At 24.7% G+C, this 19,232-nt stretch overlaps 1 protein-coding gene across 2 annotated transcripts; it reads right to left on the bottom strand.

The window, feature by feature from the left end:
- Positions 1–3,068: 3,068 nt before the first annotated feature.
- Positions 3,069–19,152, bottom strand: LOC112593420 (acyl-CoA synthetase family member 2, mitochondrial-like). 2 transcript variants are annotated; one of them, XM_025337810.1, is made up of 15 exons: positions 19,010–19,152; positions 11,120–11,226; positions 10,805–10,898; positions 9,411–9,591; positions 9,100–9,228; positions 8,114–8,337; positions 7,942–8,044; positions 7,771–7,875; positions 7,524–7,678; positions 6,212–6,386; positions 5,976–6,083; positions 5,518–5,666; positions 4,369–4,510; positions 3,647–3,757; positions 3,069–3,560 (listed from the first exon to the last, which is right to left on the bottom strand). In XM_025337810.1, the coding sequence occupies exons 3-15, from the start codon at positions 10,873–10,875 to the stop codon at positions 3,432–3,434; spliced, it is 1,782 nt and encodes a 593-aa protein (XP_025193595.1). In that variant the 5' UTR covers positions 10,876–10,898; positions 11,120–11,226; positions 19,010–19,152; the 3' UTR covers positions 3,069–3,431. The 2 variants fall into 2 exon arrangements, with proteins under 2 accessions (XP_025193595.1, XP_025193594.1); XM_025337809.1 differs by lacking the exon at positions 19,010–19,152 and adding an exon at positions 12,791–12,922 and having other exon boundaries at positions 3,432–3,560.
- Between the last annotated feature and the right edge of the window lie 80 nt (positions 19,153–19,232).

The raw sequence follows: 19,232 nt of genomic DNA, 5'->3' as shown, positions 1-19,232 counted from the left end.
TAAATTGTTTATTTAGTGTAAAATATTAAATGGTTCCAAATTTCAGTTCCAAGTAAATACATTTTCTACAATAAAAGTTTCTGAGCTTACACTATTCAGACAAAAAATTTTCTGAAGTTTTTCGTTTCTATAAAATTTAAAATACTATATCCCTCCAAATAGTGTCTTATCATTTATCATATCAGTTTAATTTGTAAACAGTCACCTCTTAGATAACGATTATCGGCCATTTTGTTGGAGACATAATTTTGTATGTAAAACGTATGACAGTCGGCTATCTAGTATTTTTATATATCTGTGGTATTAACACTTTAAGCGACTATCGAAACGTCTCTAAAGAATCATTGTTATTTTTTACTAATTAACTAAAAAATATAATCGGAAAACCAGTATAAAAATTTTATTTTTATTTAAATAAAAACTTAAAACTGTTAATTTTATTGTAAAATTATTTAAATGAAATTGGATATATATTATATAAGTTTATTCCATAAAATATTTAACCATCTATATTAATGGTGTTATTATTATATCTTAGTAAAAAACCAACTTGAATATTTTTAGATGTTGAACATTTTGAATCATGAACGTACAATCATTTACTATATTTTTAAGTATTTTACTAAAATTTACCTATCTTTAAAATGTATACATCATATTATATCAATTGAATAATTGAGACATTAGATAACCATTATTTACATTCAATAATGAAGTATTTAAATAAATTTAAATAAAATAACCTATTGAAATGCTTAAAATTATTTGTAAATACTTAATTTATTGTAATATTTCTTTAAATAATAATTATTGAAAGGTAAAAGCTTAAAAATCTGTACTTTAAATAGGTTTCATTAAATTGGTACTCACAACAAAATATACGTATTTGACTAGATTTAAAAACTAGTAGACAGTATTATTTTTAACTATAATTATACAAATATACCTTGGTAGGATAGATTTTATATAATTAAATTGATGTTTGAACATCCACACGATTTATTAAGAACTGTTGAAAGAGGAATTTTCGATAATAAATAATTCAATTTTACAAAATAATTAATTAGTAGGAATAATTAAAAAAAATTGATGTATATCAATGAAAAAAAAACGTAATTTTAACACCTGCAAATATTTACTTGTTAACTTTAATTAGGTAACTAAATTAAATTATTATTTTATATAATTATCCAATAAAAAAATGTTTTGCTATGAATATCATACAATTTTGACATTTAAAAAGCGATACTAGTTGCAATAACGATTTAATCCAAATAAACATTTTCGAGATAAAAATTATGAAAATACAATATTTCAATAAATTAAATCATTAAACTAATAAATGATTTCGATATATATTTCACATGCTCCATTCAATAGTATAATTATACACAATAATGCGTTTTTTTATTAGTAACAAACCTACACATAATTGTATAGATTAGCTCAGTAATAGGGGTTTTTTTTTTTGAAATTTCATTAAAAATAATTATTACTTAATATTTGATCAAACTCGACTTTTACTATTAAAAATTTTATATTGTTCACAATGAACATAATATACAATAAATTATTTGATATATTAATTAATCGTAACTATATAACTTTAATTAAAAATGATAATATTGCATTAATATTTTGTTCAAAGTTTTAAATAGTGCCTTTATTATATGGCGAGAGCGGGAAGTTGATAATGTGTGCGGCTCAAACACTGTATACACATTTAACTAAAATTGTCTTCTCGCACGAGTCACACATACACCGTAAAACATTTTACGACTTCGAAATCACCTCTTTATATGTTACCATAATGAACTATTCTTGCCATCCTTGGTATAAATTTACAAAACTTTTTAATTGAACAGCATGAGAGTAACCTTCCAATCATCTAATAAAACATATTATATTATGTACAAAACGTTTCAGTACGTCCATGCATATAATAATAGATTATAATAGTAACTGTAACCGTGATTAAAATACACCAGATTTATATAACTTTTAGTTTTTGAGTGGACTGAATAGATTCATTAAATACTTTGCATTGTTATTAACAAAATAATATTTAATATTAATTAAAATTAATTTTAATGTTTGTTAAACACTTTTTTAATACATATTTGAGCGGAGTTGACACTTTCAACGACTAATTATTATCTGAACACAAAAGAACCCATTGGTACCCAAGACCGGCTAGGCCAATTACAAATATTAACGTTATATTATTGAATATCATTGATATTTATATGTAACAATAACTTTTAAAAAACCTTTGCTATTCACTAAATGAAAAAGGATCATTTTTCAATGCTTCAATCGGCATTGAAAATTTAACCATTTGAATAGACTTAACAAAAAATGTTTATTTAATCTCTTACAATAAAAACGATGATTTTTAATCAAAAATTTTCACAGATTAATTTAATAAGTAAATGACAATTTAACAATAATAATTGTATAATCATATTATACTCGTAGGTACAATCGCTCAGTACGGCCAAACTATAATATTTGCGCAACTGAGTTTTTATTGACGACAATAATTATAATTAATAATTAATATTTTTACAGGTTTTGAATTTTTTTTTTTAAGCCAAGTTATTGTAGTTCCATTATAGAAATGTATTATTAGTGTAAATATTCTATGTTTTTATAATAAACATATTTACAATTTACCATAACTATACAATAAACATAATTTTTCAACTACTTCTTTATTACAATTGAAATATGTAATAGTTTAAAATTGAACTGAAGTTATTACAAACATTAAATTTTAGTTACCAAATGGTTAGTAAACAATTTAAAACGAGATACAATTTAATATTCGTTTTTATTCATTTATTTCATTGATGAAGTACTCTAATAAGATTGTATAAAAAACATGCGAAATTCTGCTTCCAAGTAACATCAACTCACAGTAGGAAATAGAAAAAGGAATATAATTAAAATCAATAATAAAGATTAAAATAAATATTACATTACATACCTAATTTATTATTAAAATATTAACCCAATAATATGAACAATCAGTAAAAGTAAAAAACACCAAGATATTTTTGGGTAATATTTAACAAGCACAGTTGTGTAGTAATAAAAACATATTAATATTAATACTTAATTTATATTAATAGTCAAAGATCGTAATACAACAGTAGCACGTAATAATTAATCCAATAAAATAAAGCAATTTGTAATTAAAATGCGATTATTTAGCTAATTTACATAATGAACTTTGTAAACATGACGACATAACTTCCTGTTTACATATTATAATTAGTTGCAAAATGTATGGTGATAATGTTTAAACAGCTCAGTAGATATATTTTCAAAAGAAATCCATCGCCTTGGTAACATATACGGCGATTGATTCGATAAAGAAATTATACAGAACTGATTAAAAACGACTTATATACTGTATCATAATTAAATTAGGCTGAGCTCGAAATCCGTTGCATCGCGATTTCTCTTAACTTGTGCTTCTGCACTTTGCCCGATGCCGTCATTGGGAACCCGTCCTTTTCGATAAATATGTATTTGGGGATTTTAAAATGGGCGATCTGCAAAGTACAACAAACAGATAAATCGTCGTGTATTAACCTAGTGGATCTGTCGATTAAAAAACCAAGCTGCGGCACAAACAAACCTTTCCTTTGCTGTACGCTTTTATATCTGCTTCGGTGAGCGTAGCTCCTTTTTTGAGGATGACGCTGGCACACACTTCTTCGCCCATCCGCTGATCGGGTACACCGTATACCTGTGATGTACATAGAGTATTGTTAAAGTGTGCGTGTGAAATATGCATTAGAAAAATATTATTTGGATAAAACAATTATAGTAATAGTATGTGGTCATAGGGTGTGGATTTTAGCGTAGGAGAACACTAGACTAGTACACAACAATTATTATGGCCGTGTATCGCAAAGAGTTGAAAATCAAAACGTTCTAATTATATTCCTATAGATTGCATTATATTTTGAATGTATTAAACATAGCTGGATGAAAAAGATTTGATTAATAGATTAATTTAAAGATTATAAAGATTTTATTAATACTCACTTAATTTAAAATTAATAAATTCTAAACACTAATAATAGATTAAAACAAGTACTGATAGTCTTTTTTAAAAATACGTTTGTTAAGTAAGAATACTCGTACAATGAGCACATGATAAAAATATTAATTTCTTTTTTTATATTATAATCAGTAATTAAATTGATATACTTATAATATCTTAATCACAATAGGTACATAATTAATATTATAATGACGATAGATGTTACTGTATAGGAACATTAGGAACCTCTTTTGTACTTAGATTACATACGAAGCGTATACTTTAAATTCATAGCATGTATATATAATTACTTGAACTTGTGAAATCAATGGATGAGACTCCAAAAAGTATTCTATCTCTTTAGGGAATAAGTTTTCACCACCGCGAATAATCATTTCTTTTAATCTGCCAACGTGATTTCCATATCCGTCTTCGAACAAAACGAATTGGTCTCTAAACACAATAATATAACAAATTATACACACAACATCATTTATCATACTGAGTTAATAATATATACAAGCATAGATCTAAATTTAAGGAGTGTTTAGAGAGCTTCATTCCTTCCTTCCCCAGCATTTTTAGGTAAATTTATGTTCAATTAAATAGATGTTAGTATTAACTTTATTTTCGTTTAAAATGCTAAAAATTATAATATTTAATGTGAACAAATAATAATTCATGTGTTAGTTGTAAACACAAATAGAAATAATAAATAATTATTTAATTAAAATAAAAGTTAACATATTATATTATGTTATCATATTATGTGTACTAGGAATTATTGTTACATTAACAATAATATTGGTTAGACAGTCGATAAATTTGATACAGTTAATTAATAACATTGTGTAAGACATAAAACGTGTAATTATGTTTTTTTTGTGGAATATTAATTTTAAATTATATATTTAAATATACATTATTGATTGGACGCGTAAAAAAATATTAATGTTGGACTATAGGTATGATAATACTAGATATAACTACACAATAACTTTGGTATTGTATTTATGAAACTATAAGCATCCTGAAAAAATAATTAAATAATTTGTATATATTTTATAATAACTATAACGAATAGTAGTCAGCTAGTATTGGCGATATTGAAATAAAATAACATAACAAATTTACAATAATCTAGATTTCGGAGACTAGATTATATTCATCATTTTTCTAGTTATTTCATATAAATTAGAATTTATAACTATGTGGGAGGTATTATGTTCTCATAGGTTCTTATTTTGCTATAAAACGTCTTTACGACTTTATGCTCTCTCCCTAACTTGAAGTACTGGTTACGTATATGCATAAATATATAGGCTGAATTGAGCGCATATACTGTAAGCAGAATGACTCTTTTATCAAATACCAATGTGCCATATACCTTACTGCAGGGTAATAATGCGATAAAAAAAAAACTCCTTTCTGTAATTTTTGACAATATTTTTGGTATTTACCCTGTGTGTAGCCACCCGCTAGAATCAATCGTTTCTTTTGTCTTTTCTTCATCGTTAAAATAACCACTCATTATTAGATATCCACGAATCAACAATTCTCCGGAAGTCCCGAACGGTACCATATCGCCATTGGTATCCACCACTTTCGCCTAAAAATTGACAAAACACACAGTCATAGGAATAAATATTGTTCTTTCAATATCAGCAATCGACTATAGTATAATAATCTAACACAGTTAAGTTATTTACTGTAACTATTATTTTTCAACATATCTATAATAACACGTATCAGTGAGGGTGGAGAGACTGAAAATAATAGTAGGTAACTTCATTATTTAAAAATAACCACCTCGAACAATGTTTAATAAAGAATCTGATTGAAAGTTATTCCACCCATCTCTAATCACGCTTTTGTATCGTATAAATGAATATTGTTAAATATAATAATGACGACTGACCTCCACGTGATCTAGTATGAAACCCATCGTCGACATTATCCGTTCATCTGAGTCATTCAAGAAGTTTAGAAACGTACAGGGACTGGTTTCTGTCATCCCGAACAAAGACTAAAATTATTGAAGAATTCGAAAATTATAATTAAAATATTAATTATACTGTTTTAATTATCAAGAAAATGTAGTCACCAAAAATTTTGAATTAAAACAAAAATGTATTATAATCAGTTTCAAAATACCAATATTTTAGCTCGTGGAAACATATTCTTAAACTTGGTCATCAAATTCGGAGAACAAGTGGCGCCACCAGTTATTGCTATTTTAATGTCGTTGTCTTGTTGCTCTAGTGGAAGATCTTCGAAAACGGACATTATGTCAATGTGTATCGTTGGTGTACCAAATAAAACCGTACATCTATAATAATAACGTGATTATTCGTATTAATAGTTATTCATTGTAAATTTAGAAATAAAATCCAATTTTTTACGGAAACTTCAAGAAATGCTATCAAATATCGATATATTTCAGAGTAAAATTTTTGGTAATAAAACCAATACTTTGTATTTATATGTAAGTATTGATAATTTATAACATATATACATATAACTATTAAGTAGGTAATTGCTAATTGCTAATAACCTTCATATAGTTCTTTTCATTAATATAATTGCCATCTCTTATCTTAAATAAAATAAAATAAAATTAGAAACTAAACACTAAAAACTGTAAGTAATGACACTATATTATTTCTTTTAGCAAATTAATAATTAAATAATAGAAAAATAGGTGGTATTTAAAAAAAAAAAATTTACACGTAAAAATACATTCATTATAATTAAAAATTAATAGTAATTAAAGATGATTAGACTTATTAAATTAATAATAATAACTAAATAATAATTATGTTCTTTTTAAAAATTAAACATAAGATAATTTAAAACAAGTAAAATCTAAGAGACAAATAAAATTGTAAACATAAAGGGTTAGTAATATTGCCTAGATTTTTACACAATATAGATAATATCTAAAGCCTCTACATGATTATACTATAATAAAGATACTCGTGTGTTGAAGAGTTTATAAGGAATATTCTGTATTTATATTGCTGTTTAGGTAAACCAAATATTATAACAATTTACAAAAAATAATAGCTATAATTTAATTATTACAAATTATTATATTGTAGGAGAATAAATGAAAATTGTTGTTTAAATATTGTGGTTAACTATACCCTCCTATTCTACCAACAGTATCATGCTTCCTTAAATCCCTATAAATAATTAATAATAGTATACTTTAATTGTTTAATTACATAAATATTTCTAATATTACGTTGATTTATATGATTTTTATACGGTAATCGATATTAATATATTCCTGTAAACTAAAATCAGTAAACAACAAATACCGTCCCACAACTATTACAATATTATAAAGTACAAATCCAAATAATCCAATTATATTCATATTAAAATTATATACTTCACAAATTATATTAATTATTATCAATAAACACATAAGCAAATTGATCGAATGAATGTATTTACTAACTTTTCTTTGATAATTACATCGACAGATGCTTTCCGATCAAAATGGCCTGATGGTAAAAAAACTGTAGATTTGGTAACCAAAGCTCCAAGAGTGCAAACACATAATCCCGCAGCATGAAATAAAGGCATTGAACAACAGAATTTATGTAATTTTCCCTAAAAGTAAATAATGTTCGTAGCATTAGATAGATAGACTATTATAAAATATCATAACAAAATTATTTTTTAAATATTTCATATAACTATACTTCATTGATGTCATCGTTAATTCCTAAGCGCTTCATCATAAAATAGGCATTGTTCGTTAGACCAAAGTGGTTTAATAATGCTGCTTTTGGTTTACCAGTGGTACCCTGAAAAATAATTTTAATTGATAAAATAAAAATTTTTATTGTATAGAATTTAAAACATTGTAGTACTGAAGTAAACTGAATTATGCATCCTTCGTCTGGTTGAATATTAGGAATATTATAATTAGAATTGAAACCCAGGTCATAGAACGTTTGTAAATTATAAGCACCACTGTAACAATTATTGTGATATTAAATGTAAAATTATTTTATTATAATAATATTATTTGCTAACACTTACTTTATACAGTTTTCTGAATCAAAAATAACTGATTCCAGTGTAGGTATAATTTTCGACTTGATCGGCGTATTAGACGGTCGCTTCCAAATGTCCGAATCAACCTTCTCTAATATTTCAGGATAATTTTGAGTCTTAAACTTTTCTAAGGTTAAAAGACACTTCACTTCAGCTAAGTTTAAAGTGTATTTCAGTTCGTCACATTGATACGCTGGATTAATGTTTACCTGAAATTACCATATAGATAAAAATACCGACTTTATCCAATTTTATATTAACACATTTTTACTGGCTATAACTATAGTGTTACGGGTATTATGATATATATATATATCTAAAAAAAAAATGTTTAGCAGTTACAATTAACGATTTATATTACGTTATCAATTATAAAAATTATATTTTTATTATAGATTGTATTAAATTTCACATTAAGTTATATATTTTAATAATAATGATATCCTTTCAACCTGAAAAAACTACTGTTATTTTATCCATAAGCAAACAAATTAAAAACTAATTTTTCTGTTTAACAATTAAATTGGTACTCACATTAACTATATTAAGCCAATAATATTCCTAACACCAGATTAACATTAAACATAAATTCATCAAATTATTTCTCACTCTTTTTTTATAAAAAAAGATCCCCAAACATAACCACGTTTTAATATTAAACAAACCTTACTTACACAAATCACAGTTGAAATAAAAGAATAATAAAAGCGCACCACAATAATGTGTAAAAATATAAACGATGAACAGAAAAAAAATTCCTAACTTTTTTCAAAACTATTATTATTATTTTTTTAGTGAAAATGAAAGTATCAACTAATTTAATGTATAAAATTGTAAATAAATTAAATAAATAAGGATATTTTAGAAACTCTCAAAAAAGTATAAGTTATCCTGATTATTTTTTTTTTCCAATACAAAATTAATTTAATATAAACTGCAATCTTAACAATTTTTTCATAACAAATTAATACCAAAATAAGTCCCAGACGAGCTGTTGCGATAATCGCCGTATAGTATAACACGCAATTAGGCATCCATATTCCAACACGATCCCCGTGTTTGAGGCCAATGGCGTTAAAGCTCTTGCATAGCTTATCCACCTGCAAAAAAAATAAAAATCAATTAACATGCACGTTTTAAGTATACAAATATATATTTTTATAAGTGTTAAATGTCGTAATTGTATGTGACTGGTGTATAATAATAATAATTAACAGAACTAAATTATAACTGTGGATTTTGATGAAACCGATGGTAATTTTATCATTTAGTTTTTGCCGACCTCAAAATCCATGGCGGCGAACGTGAGTCGTTTATTCTCGTGTCGGCTAACCAGGCACTCTCGATCTGGAGTCTGTTGTACGGCGTCATTGAAAACCCCTCCAATTGTATAAGGTTTGAGTGGATCACTCGAAGCTCCATATAAATAACTACACTTTGACCAGTGATTATTTCTCGAAAATCTACGATGATTACGAAAAATTAAATTGTTTATCAAAAATGTACATAATTAAATCATGTTAGATGTCAACGATACCATACATGATGCAATATTCAAAAACTTCATACACTTTGGAATAAACCCTTCAGGCAAATCACAAAATGTCTATTCTATATATGCAATAATACCCTACTTTACTAGGTATAAATAATATTTCATATTCCCTTCTCGTCATAAGGTCATAAGCCTTCATGAAATATTACATTACAGATAATCGCAATCAAGTGTAAATAGGTATCCACTCTATACCACTCTCACGCAATCCCGCAATATATAAATTATTAACCATTAATATTACTAATTGTAATCGATTTATAGATTGTAAAAATATGAATAAAGAAAAAAGCATTTTGAAATTATTATATTCTAAAAATTTCTTAAAATGTTCTTACAGATTACACCTATATATTTTATAAGTGTAAAGTTAAGAATTTATACAAATATTATTAAAATTATTATCATTATTATTCTGCACTTGACATTATTTATAACCCATTTTACAAAGACCAGATAATGTACCTACCTAAAAAGTGTAATAAGCTTAACGTTGGTTTGGTCAATTTATTCGTTTAAAAATCAAAATTATTTTCATTCATTATATTATGTTGTGTAGAAAAGTCATAGACTCAAAGCTTTGTAGGTCATGGCCAATTATGCGAAAATGACCTAGTTGCGTGGTAAACATGGTACATTTAACCAAATAAAATATCCAATAGTCTAGAAAACTAGAGGGTAAACGCGTGACAAGAATCTCCCCGTCTGCACTCTATTATATATTTTAATACTGCAATTAGATATTCCTATTTTCACGGTTTACACACAATTAAAAAATAGAAAAACACGACATGCCCAGTTAATATACGTCTATGCCGTAATGCGTAAATTTTCTCGTGTAAAACATATTTTGAACATTTGTAGGCTGATTGTACTATTATTATTATTATAGTTCTTGAACTGTTTAAATCGATACAGCAATCATGAATTACTATATAAAACTTTTATACATACTGCACAATAAATTATAGTTCATTTCGCAATAATAATAATAATGGAATAACCATTTTAAGATTTTTAAGACACTAAAATAGTACAACTTATACTACGCAGAATATAGGTTTATAATGAGAATTTAATAATATAAAAGAAGTATATAACTATTTGTATTAAATACTTACATTTGATGTCTATTATTAATATCACATAATCGTTTGAGATTCGTTAATTTAAATAACGAACAGTTGATCATTTTATCAATAATTCAATAGTCACCTAATATAAAATAAAAAACATTGTTTAAACAGTATAACAATAGAGATTTGTGCATTTTATCTTAAATCTGAATTTGTATTTAACTCTTATTGTTCGATTCAATATACTATATAACATTCTGGAATTGATTAACAAATATCAGTATTATTTTAAAATCTAAAAATAATATATTGTGATGTTATTTTATCATCATTGATATTTAAAAAAAAAGATCTACTCACAATAATAAATTGAAGATGAATGATCACACATAGAAATACATAGACACACATAAAAGGATTAAATTAATTTGACCGTGGACTGCGTGGATTGTAAGTGTAAGTAGGTACTATGAAAAAAAAAGTGAAAGTTTTGTAATTAGTTAATTGTTAATTATTACACTTGTATTTTATTTAACTGAATACTTGAGTATACCTAGAGTAAAATACCTTTAAGTTTATAATGTTCATACATAATAAAAAACAAAAATATAAATGAAAAAATATATACAGTTTTGACCGAGATTTACTTTTTATGACTTCATGTTCGTGATTTTATTGAAAAGAGCATACCTACTTGAATATTGTAAAATAAAGTGTTTTACTTTCAAGATTTATTCATTAAAAACGGAAAACGAAAGTAGAGTACAATTTTTTATTTAATGAAAAGCCAAAAAAAAAAAAATAAATAAATAATCATAGTAGTATAAACTGTTTTAAGCATATTATTAGAAGTTAAAATTAAATAAATTCATTAAACTTATTAAAATGTATAGTTTATTTCTATATAAACTAATAATATGAATATTAATATATTGTTTATGTTGTTGAATTTAATCAGTAAACAATATTTAAAATCTATATTCTGTATAATATTAGATAATCTGGCTGTTGTATCTTTAGGCTATATCACAATCGTTGTTAGATGATAGCTTTTATTATGTAAAATGCCTTAAGTATGAATTATTGAATAAGTTTGACAAATCAAAAATTTTCGAGTTTATTAGCCTGGTTTCGATTTCAACAAAATATTAGTTACAGAAGAACCTAAGTTTACAGGCATTTAAAATATTTCTAGTTGATAAGGCTTTTTTTTTTTGAGTTCAGCATTAATAAAATGTTATTAGTTTTTTGTGAAGTATAGTAATTGACAACGGTTTATTGTCAATGTTTTTTAAATTGATATGAATATATTCAATATTCATACATTATTTTCTTTAAAAAATATGACTACTATTGTGTAGAATCTCCCATTAGTATCATTTCGGCTATATGTAGCCTGTAAGTAGATGTAAGGTGTTAGATTTAGGTTTTTACTATGTTTAGTAATTTTGACCTTATTTTATGCAATCGTAGTCTTTCATTAATTCTATACTGTATTAAAAATCAGAAAAATATTCGGCAGTGACCAGGTGAGTGTTAAACCAACACCTATTTGTTTTCTACCAGTTAAATATTTGTATTAATTGGCTGCCAACTTAATTCTCATCTTCAATTGTCCTAGATTATTTTTCAGTAGTCTTAATTAACCGAGAAATACAACTTAAAGAGATGAAAATTTTAGAATTTTTTTTTAAGTTTCGGAGAATATTAGATAAACAAAGCCGTTCGTTATAACTGTTTGCTTGTAATTTTCAATATCGAAGAAGTCAGAAAGCGAATATTAACCGTCAGTCAGGTTAAACAATTTTAAAATAACTGATAACAGAACAGTGGTAACCAACAATGTAACTATACTCTGAGTAGGGTTAGTAAGAGACGATTTGTGACACTTATTATGAAAAATATAAGAGACAAGAAGGCCGAGTTTGGACTACTTTACAACCGCACAATAAATTTAAGATAACTATTAATTGTATTTAAATAAACTAAAAATTAATTAAATGTTATTAAAGTATAGATTTTTATGTTTACCTTAAGTGTAGAGCAAAAATGTACTTCAAACGTTTTTTTGGTTTTATTCAATGTTTGTTCGAAAATATGTAAATAAATAAAAATAAAAAGATAAATAATATATGAGCGAAAAAACCATATAATAGAAGTGATCACTACAAAAGGAATAACATAACTGCGATATACTAGGTATTATATAATACTTACACTTGAGTAATGAGTATAATATAATACATATAATATAACTCTTATAAAATTATAATTTTGTTTTTACTATTGATTTTTATGAATCATATCTATGCATTTAAAATGTATTATAAAAAAAAAGATAAAAACTATTATTATTATAATAATAAAATTCTACATATTATGATAAATAAAATAATAAATTCTATTTTATTAATAATCCTCATTATAAGAATACGTGAGGGAATCACTCTACTATACCTACAACTTATTACGATCGTATGTACCACGTCATTCAGTAGGTGAATTTTAATGGATGTGATAAAATTGAATTTAATAATAAATCAATGAATAAAAAAAAAACAACCTCGAACGAAAAAAATATGTCAGCCTGTATTTTTTAGAATATTTTTTTTATAAGTAATTTATATTAAATAGTATTGTATGTTAATAAAATTTTTGCCAAAAATTATTCCGCATTAATATGTTATTATTCATTTTTATGATTTAAATGAATTTGCTATATTTTATGGTATTTGTAAGAATAAATTAATTAAAATGAACTTTGTTTTAGGATTATGTCAAAAAAAAGGATTTGATGATATATCATATGATAACAAATTACCTATATGTACTTTGATTGTCAAACGTTTTCATAAATATGAAAAAAAATTCATTTTAACGTATATTTACCTCACAAAATGCCCAAATATTACAGTGATTTGTTAATACATATTTGCTTAAAATCATTTGTAGTTGGATAGTATAAAGTAAAAGATAATCATATAATTATTGCATTAGTTCATTTTGATGCAGGCTTAATAAAATTAAATCTTTAAATTTTATTAGATTTTAAATATAGATAAATTATCAATGTGCACTTAATAAGCACTAATAAGTCATGTATGTACTTACTTCTTTGGATATCTTTAATAGGTACGCTATTATTTTTTAGTACCTACTTATTACTATTTTTTTTAATATCTTTATTATTTTTTTAGTCAAATATAATTTAATCCATTTATTTCAATAATCATTGTTGGTAGTAAAACTTCAGATTATTATTAATCTATATGATAATAATGCTATAAATTATAATATTAATAATTAATGATTGTACATGACAAACATCTATAGGTACTAATAATAATAATATAAATATAACATTAAACACTATAGACATTTGTTTATTATAAACACGGTTAATCGAAGAACTTTAAACATTTAATTAATATTCCGAATAACTTAAATTTGCTTTATGCATTGTACTATCAACATCAAAAAAAATATTTGTCAGAAATATTACAAATTAATTGGATGAAAAGCCTTAATCATATCATTAGATAAAATACTAATATATCCATTAATTATAGTAATAATAGATAATAAATCAAAAGTTTAATATAGTAGAAGTTTATCATAAAAAAAAAAATTGAGAATAATAAATATGACAATAAAAAGGGATGTCGCTTCAAAAAATATTTCATTCGCAGTTTTTAAATCCTTTAAAAAGTATCTACACCATGATGTAACCCACTGCAAGACATGCTTAAAAAAATGTTTCAATTAGGTAATATTTTTCTTTCATAATTTAAAACAATCAAAATCCATTATCAAATATTTTACTACTGTTGTTTATATTACTATAAATTTTTACAATAGAATAAAAATTACGTTTTGATATACCTAAAATACTTAAAAACTTGACAGTTTAAATATTTTTACAACTAAACTTTCTCTGCTTTTTAAATAAATTATATCAATAAGTTTAAAAACTATTAATTTATGAGGGTAAATAATGTTTAGCCAAAAGTTTATTAGGAAATAGAATGAAATTTAAATTATATATTCGTTACTTTATCAAAAGCGTTTGATGATTTTAACTTATAATCGACATTATTTTTACGATAACATTTAATAAATAATATGATCATTATTTATTGATACTTAAAATGTACTCCGTTGCTTCAAATTATGACCTAATTATTATAATACTATGTCAGACGGTTCTCGGAATTCGACTTTATAGTTTATTAGTCGATTTTAAAATCGCGTTTCGTACTTATGATTAATATTGACAATTATATTATATGTATACATTTTCATAATTTGTATGCACATAATATATACTTTTTACTCCTATATCCATTTGAGCCTCCACTTGATTTTTACAATAAGACCGCATTAGTTCTTTGAAAGAAACTAAAATATTTAAATAATTAAATTAAATGTAAGCACAAATTATAATTGGTCAAAATAATATGTTTAAATTGTATTGTAAAGTTTAGTTTTATTAAAGTTTACTTAATTATAAATGAATATAACTATAAACCTGCATAGCATACTATATAATGTAATGTTGTATAGTTTTGGTATTATTATATCGAAATAGGAAGGTAAACTGAACAAGTAAAATAATAACCACACCATAAACAATAAACAAAATACATTATACCCGATAATATTCGTGTTTCTTTACATAAAATCCTTCATCGCGCACGTGACGATATTGTACATAGTCATATATTATATCTACCTACATAATATTATACAGCCGTTTTTCTACTGGGGTAAAAGTTGATCATTTTAAATAATAAAATAATAACAATGTAAAGTATGATGGTCGCTCGAAGGTTTGTAGATCAAATAACAATAAAAGTAGTAGCTACCCTAAAAAAAACCAGCTATATATAGACCATATTATAGTATATTGTAGTGATATTGCATTTAATCTTAATCGCATTTAGCTATACATTTTGAACTATACCTATCTAAATAATATTATTGTGTAGGTACAATATGCATTTCTGCACTTTTTGAAATTAATCGTAGAATATAAGGTCGATATGATATTGTATATTGGAACTTGGCATTGTGAGAAATCAATGCAAAAACAATAAACAATAACAATATGCATAATATTATATCATTATTACAAGGTATTACAACGATATGTGTATAAAAGAAAATATTATATAGGTGATATACACAGACAAAAGGTATTGTGTTAAACGACAAATAATAACAATTAACTTATTGTTGTAATTATAATAATTATATAACATGGTGTAACCTTTTCAAGGCGTTTTGCACTAGATTGTACAAGTACACGTAATGGGAGAGGGATGCACGGTAAAATATTCAAACTTAATATAAGTACCTATAGGACAAATATTACGCATTATTATATTTTATAAAAGTCAAAATTTTTAAGTAACACATTCATATACAATACCTACTATGTACCTACATATATAATAACAGTAAAATATGTAAATATACGATGAAAATCGCGAGAATGTATATAATGATAAATATATATGTTGTAATAATATACACACGAATACATAATATTATTATTATCTAGTCTGAAATTCGACGTACCGGCCGGGTAATCGTTTGTTTGAACGCACGAAACGCGAGAGGGTTGTCAAAGTTTAATTTCTTCAGGGGTGCCTTGCGCACACCACGTTGTTCGGGTGCATTCAAAGGGATACGTTGTGAATTTGTGATATACATACATATGCGTATATATTATAATATATATATGAGTGTGTGTGTTTGTGTATGATGAGTAATACGTATATAGTAGCTACAATGACAATATACACAGAATAATATCAAGCTCGGATTATACTTGTAGCTGTCAAACATTGCATGCGTATCGAGGGACGGTTTCCGGTAATTGCATGTTATTAGGCCTTCGAAACAAAAATTATTGATAAAACAATACGTACATTTAAAACACTTTTGTATTTCAGGATGAATTCCCGGATAATAAAAATATTTTTATTGTTAAAAAGTAATATAAATATAATATGGCTGTATACAGTTGCAGTTAGTTAGTCAGAAAGGTCAGAATAGCAGTCAGAAAGTTTTTCGCGACAGTGTTTACCTATATTATATAAATATAATATATTGCATTTTAGTACAGATAGGTTAGTGCGCGTTTATAATAGCAATGATTTATCTTGGGTAAAGGATTATGTTTTTGCTTTTTTTTAGATTCTAGATTCCAAAAGGAACAATAAATCTATTGGTTTTACATTAATGTGTGTGATCTTTTTTAGTATACACGTTTTATTGTAGAAAAAAAATATTTTAAATCTACAATTTCAAGAGTGGTTTCTGGTACAATATTTAATCTAGTTGGTACTTTTGTACAATAAATATCAATAAAATTTCCAGTACTTTTCAAAATGATAAGTAAAACAAAAAAAAAATTGATAAAATGTGAATTTTTAAGCTAAGCCAGTTTTTGAAAATATCGAAATTACTGTTTTATTTTTTAATTTTAGAGAATAAAACTTTAAAAACTTAAATTTTGTGATTAATGTATTCATTACAGTAACCTATGCCTACAATGAATTACGAAATGGTACATTTGACACATAAATATTATACAACAGAGCGATTAACCGATATTTATTTTTAAAAACTGGTTCCTAATAATATCATTAAACAATTATACCTTTAAACAACGAAAACAACCAGAGTAATTAATCATTGATGGATAATACTTTAAGTATTAAACATTTTCCGTCAGAATTTAATACAGGGATATAATTTTAAAATGTTTATAATTTTATTAAATGCTAAAAAATATTCGCTAATAATGTTACAGGTAGATAAAGTTAAACATTTGAATAACGTCTAACGTCTACATCAGCTGAATAATGTCAACGTTAGCAGCGCCTTTTGGCTAATGTGTAATTTTTCATTTATAAACATGAAATATCTAGATTATCCAGATAATGTTAATTTTAACCAGTCAATATTGGGTGATATTAAAAGAATAAGAGTTTTGGTTAGTATTCTGTACACCATCATAATAATAAAGCATTGGGCTGCTACAGTATAAAAACTTATCTTATCTTATTTTAATTATAATTCATCGTATTAATTAAACGAAAAATACTTAAATACAATTAGTTAATCTCGTCATTTAAATAAATTTGAAATTATTAATATCGGAAGAGAAAAGAAACATTCATGTAGAAAAATCATTAAGGAAAATTGCTAATCAAATGTCAGATGGTAGTGGTCAAGGTTACGAAAGGTGCTCATGTAAGATTAAATATGTATAATGAGAAAAACACTTTAATTTTATATTTAAAATATAAAATAAAATACTCAATTGAATATTTGTATTAGTAGATAACTTATTAAAAATAAACTCTTATTGTTTAATAATAATAATTGTGTTTCATTATATCATTAATATTATGTCTTAAATATTGATGATAATTTAAAATTATTTTATCTAATGCATAATACATTTTTATAGTTGTTATAAAGACATTAGTCAAAATTTAATAATATTCATGGTGGATAATGATAATATATAGGTAATGTTATATTATTCGGCTAATGTCGACATTATCCAAATGTTAACAATACCCTTACACATATACAATAAGTACCAAAAATAAAAAACACATCACAATTATTCTTCAACAGAAATATTCAAAAATTATAATTCATCAACAATTAATAAACTTTATAGTTTTAGACTTAAGTTATATTAAATTTATATTTATTTAAAAAACGTTTTGTTTAATTTTTGTAATAATAATTATTTTTATTTTTGTTTGTATTGATTGTTTAATAAAAATATTTATTTGATTTATAATGTTTATATATATATGTAGATTTATTATTATATAATAGTATAACATTATTTTTTTATTTTTTATAAGTTACTAAATTTTGTGGTGAGATCTAGACTAAGTATTTTGGATAGCAATGCGCCTTATTTAATCTAAAAACCTCAATAAATTCGCTATATCTTTGTTGAATTCAACATACATATAGTAATTTTTTTACTTATACTTAAGGTACCTGCCTATACTAATCCTGAGATACAACGTGATATAATTAAAATTAAGGAAGTGTACGGTTATTAATTCCATGACTACGCGTAAATCGTTTGGTAGTTATAATATTTATATGCCTACGTATATAAATACGTTAATACCTACGTTAATAGAATATTATAGCATTATACCTATACAATATACATGCATTATGCATAAATAGGTAGTAGGTACTTACCTGTAGGCTATAGTTATCTATATCGACCTACCAACTATACAACATTTTGGTTTCTAAAATATCCCGTCTAATGTTTCATGAATATTATACACGAACTGATATAATTTAAATGCAAACATGAAAAATGATAAATCTACATTTTTATATAATCAATCTGAATCTGAAACCATTATCAATAAAATAAAGACTATTTATTCATTAATAAATAGCAATTCCTAGTCGG

The sequence above is a fragment of the Melanaphis sacchari genome, unplaced genomic scaffold (assembly GCF_002803265.2).
Source record: "Melanaphis sacchari strain LSU unplaced genomic scaffold, SCAv2.0 Contig202_pilon_pilon, whole genome shotgun sequence".
Taxonomy (NCBI): domain Eukaryota; kingdom Metazoa; phylum Arthropoda; class Insecta; order Hemiptera; family Aphididae; genus Melanaphis; species Melanaphis sacchari.
Note: the sequence above shows the minus strand (reverse complement) of the source record. Positions and strands in the feature narration are given on the sequence as shown.

What these genes read in the sequence shown, in the direction of transcription:
- LOC112593420 (XM_025337810.1), bottom strand. Translation starts at nt 10,875, where the DNA reads ATGATCAACTGTTCGTTATTTAAATTAACGAATCTCAAACGATTATGT. An exon ending in CTCGTCTGGGACTTATTTTG is followed by an intron (nt 8,338 to 9,099) that starts GTATTAATTTGT and finishes TGGTAATTTCAG; the next exon opens with GTAAACATTAATCCAGCGTA. An exon ending in TTCCACGAGCTAAAATATTG is followed by an intron (nt 6,084 to 6,211) that starts GTATTTTGAAAC and finishes CAATAATTTTAG; the next exon opens with TCTTTGTTCGGGATGACAGA.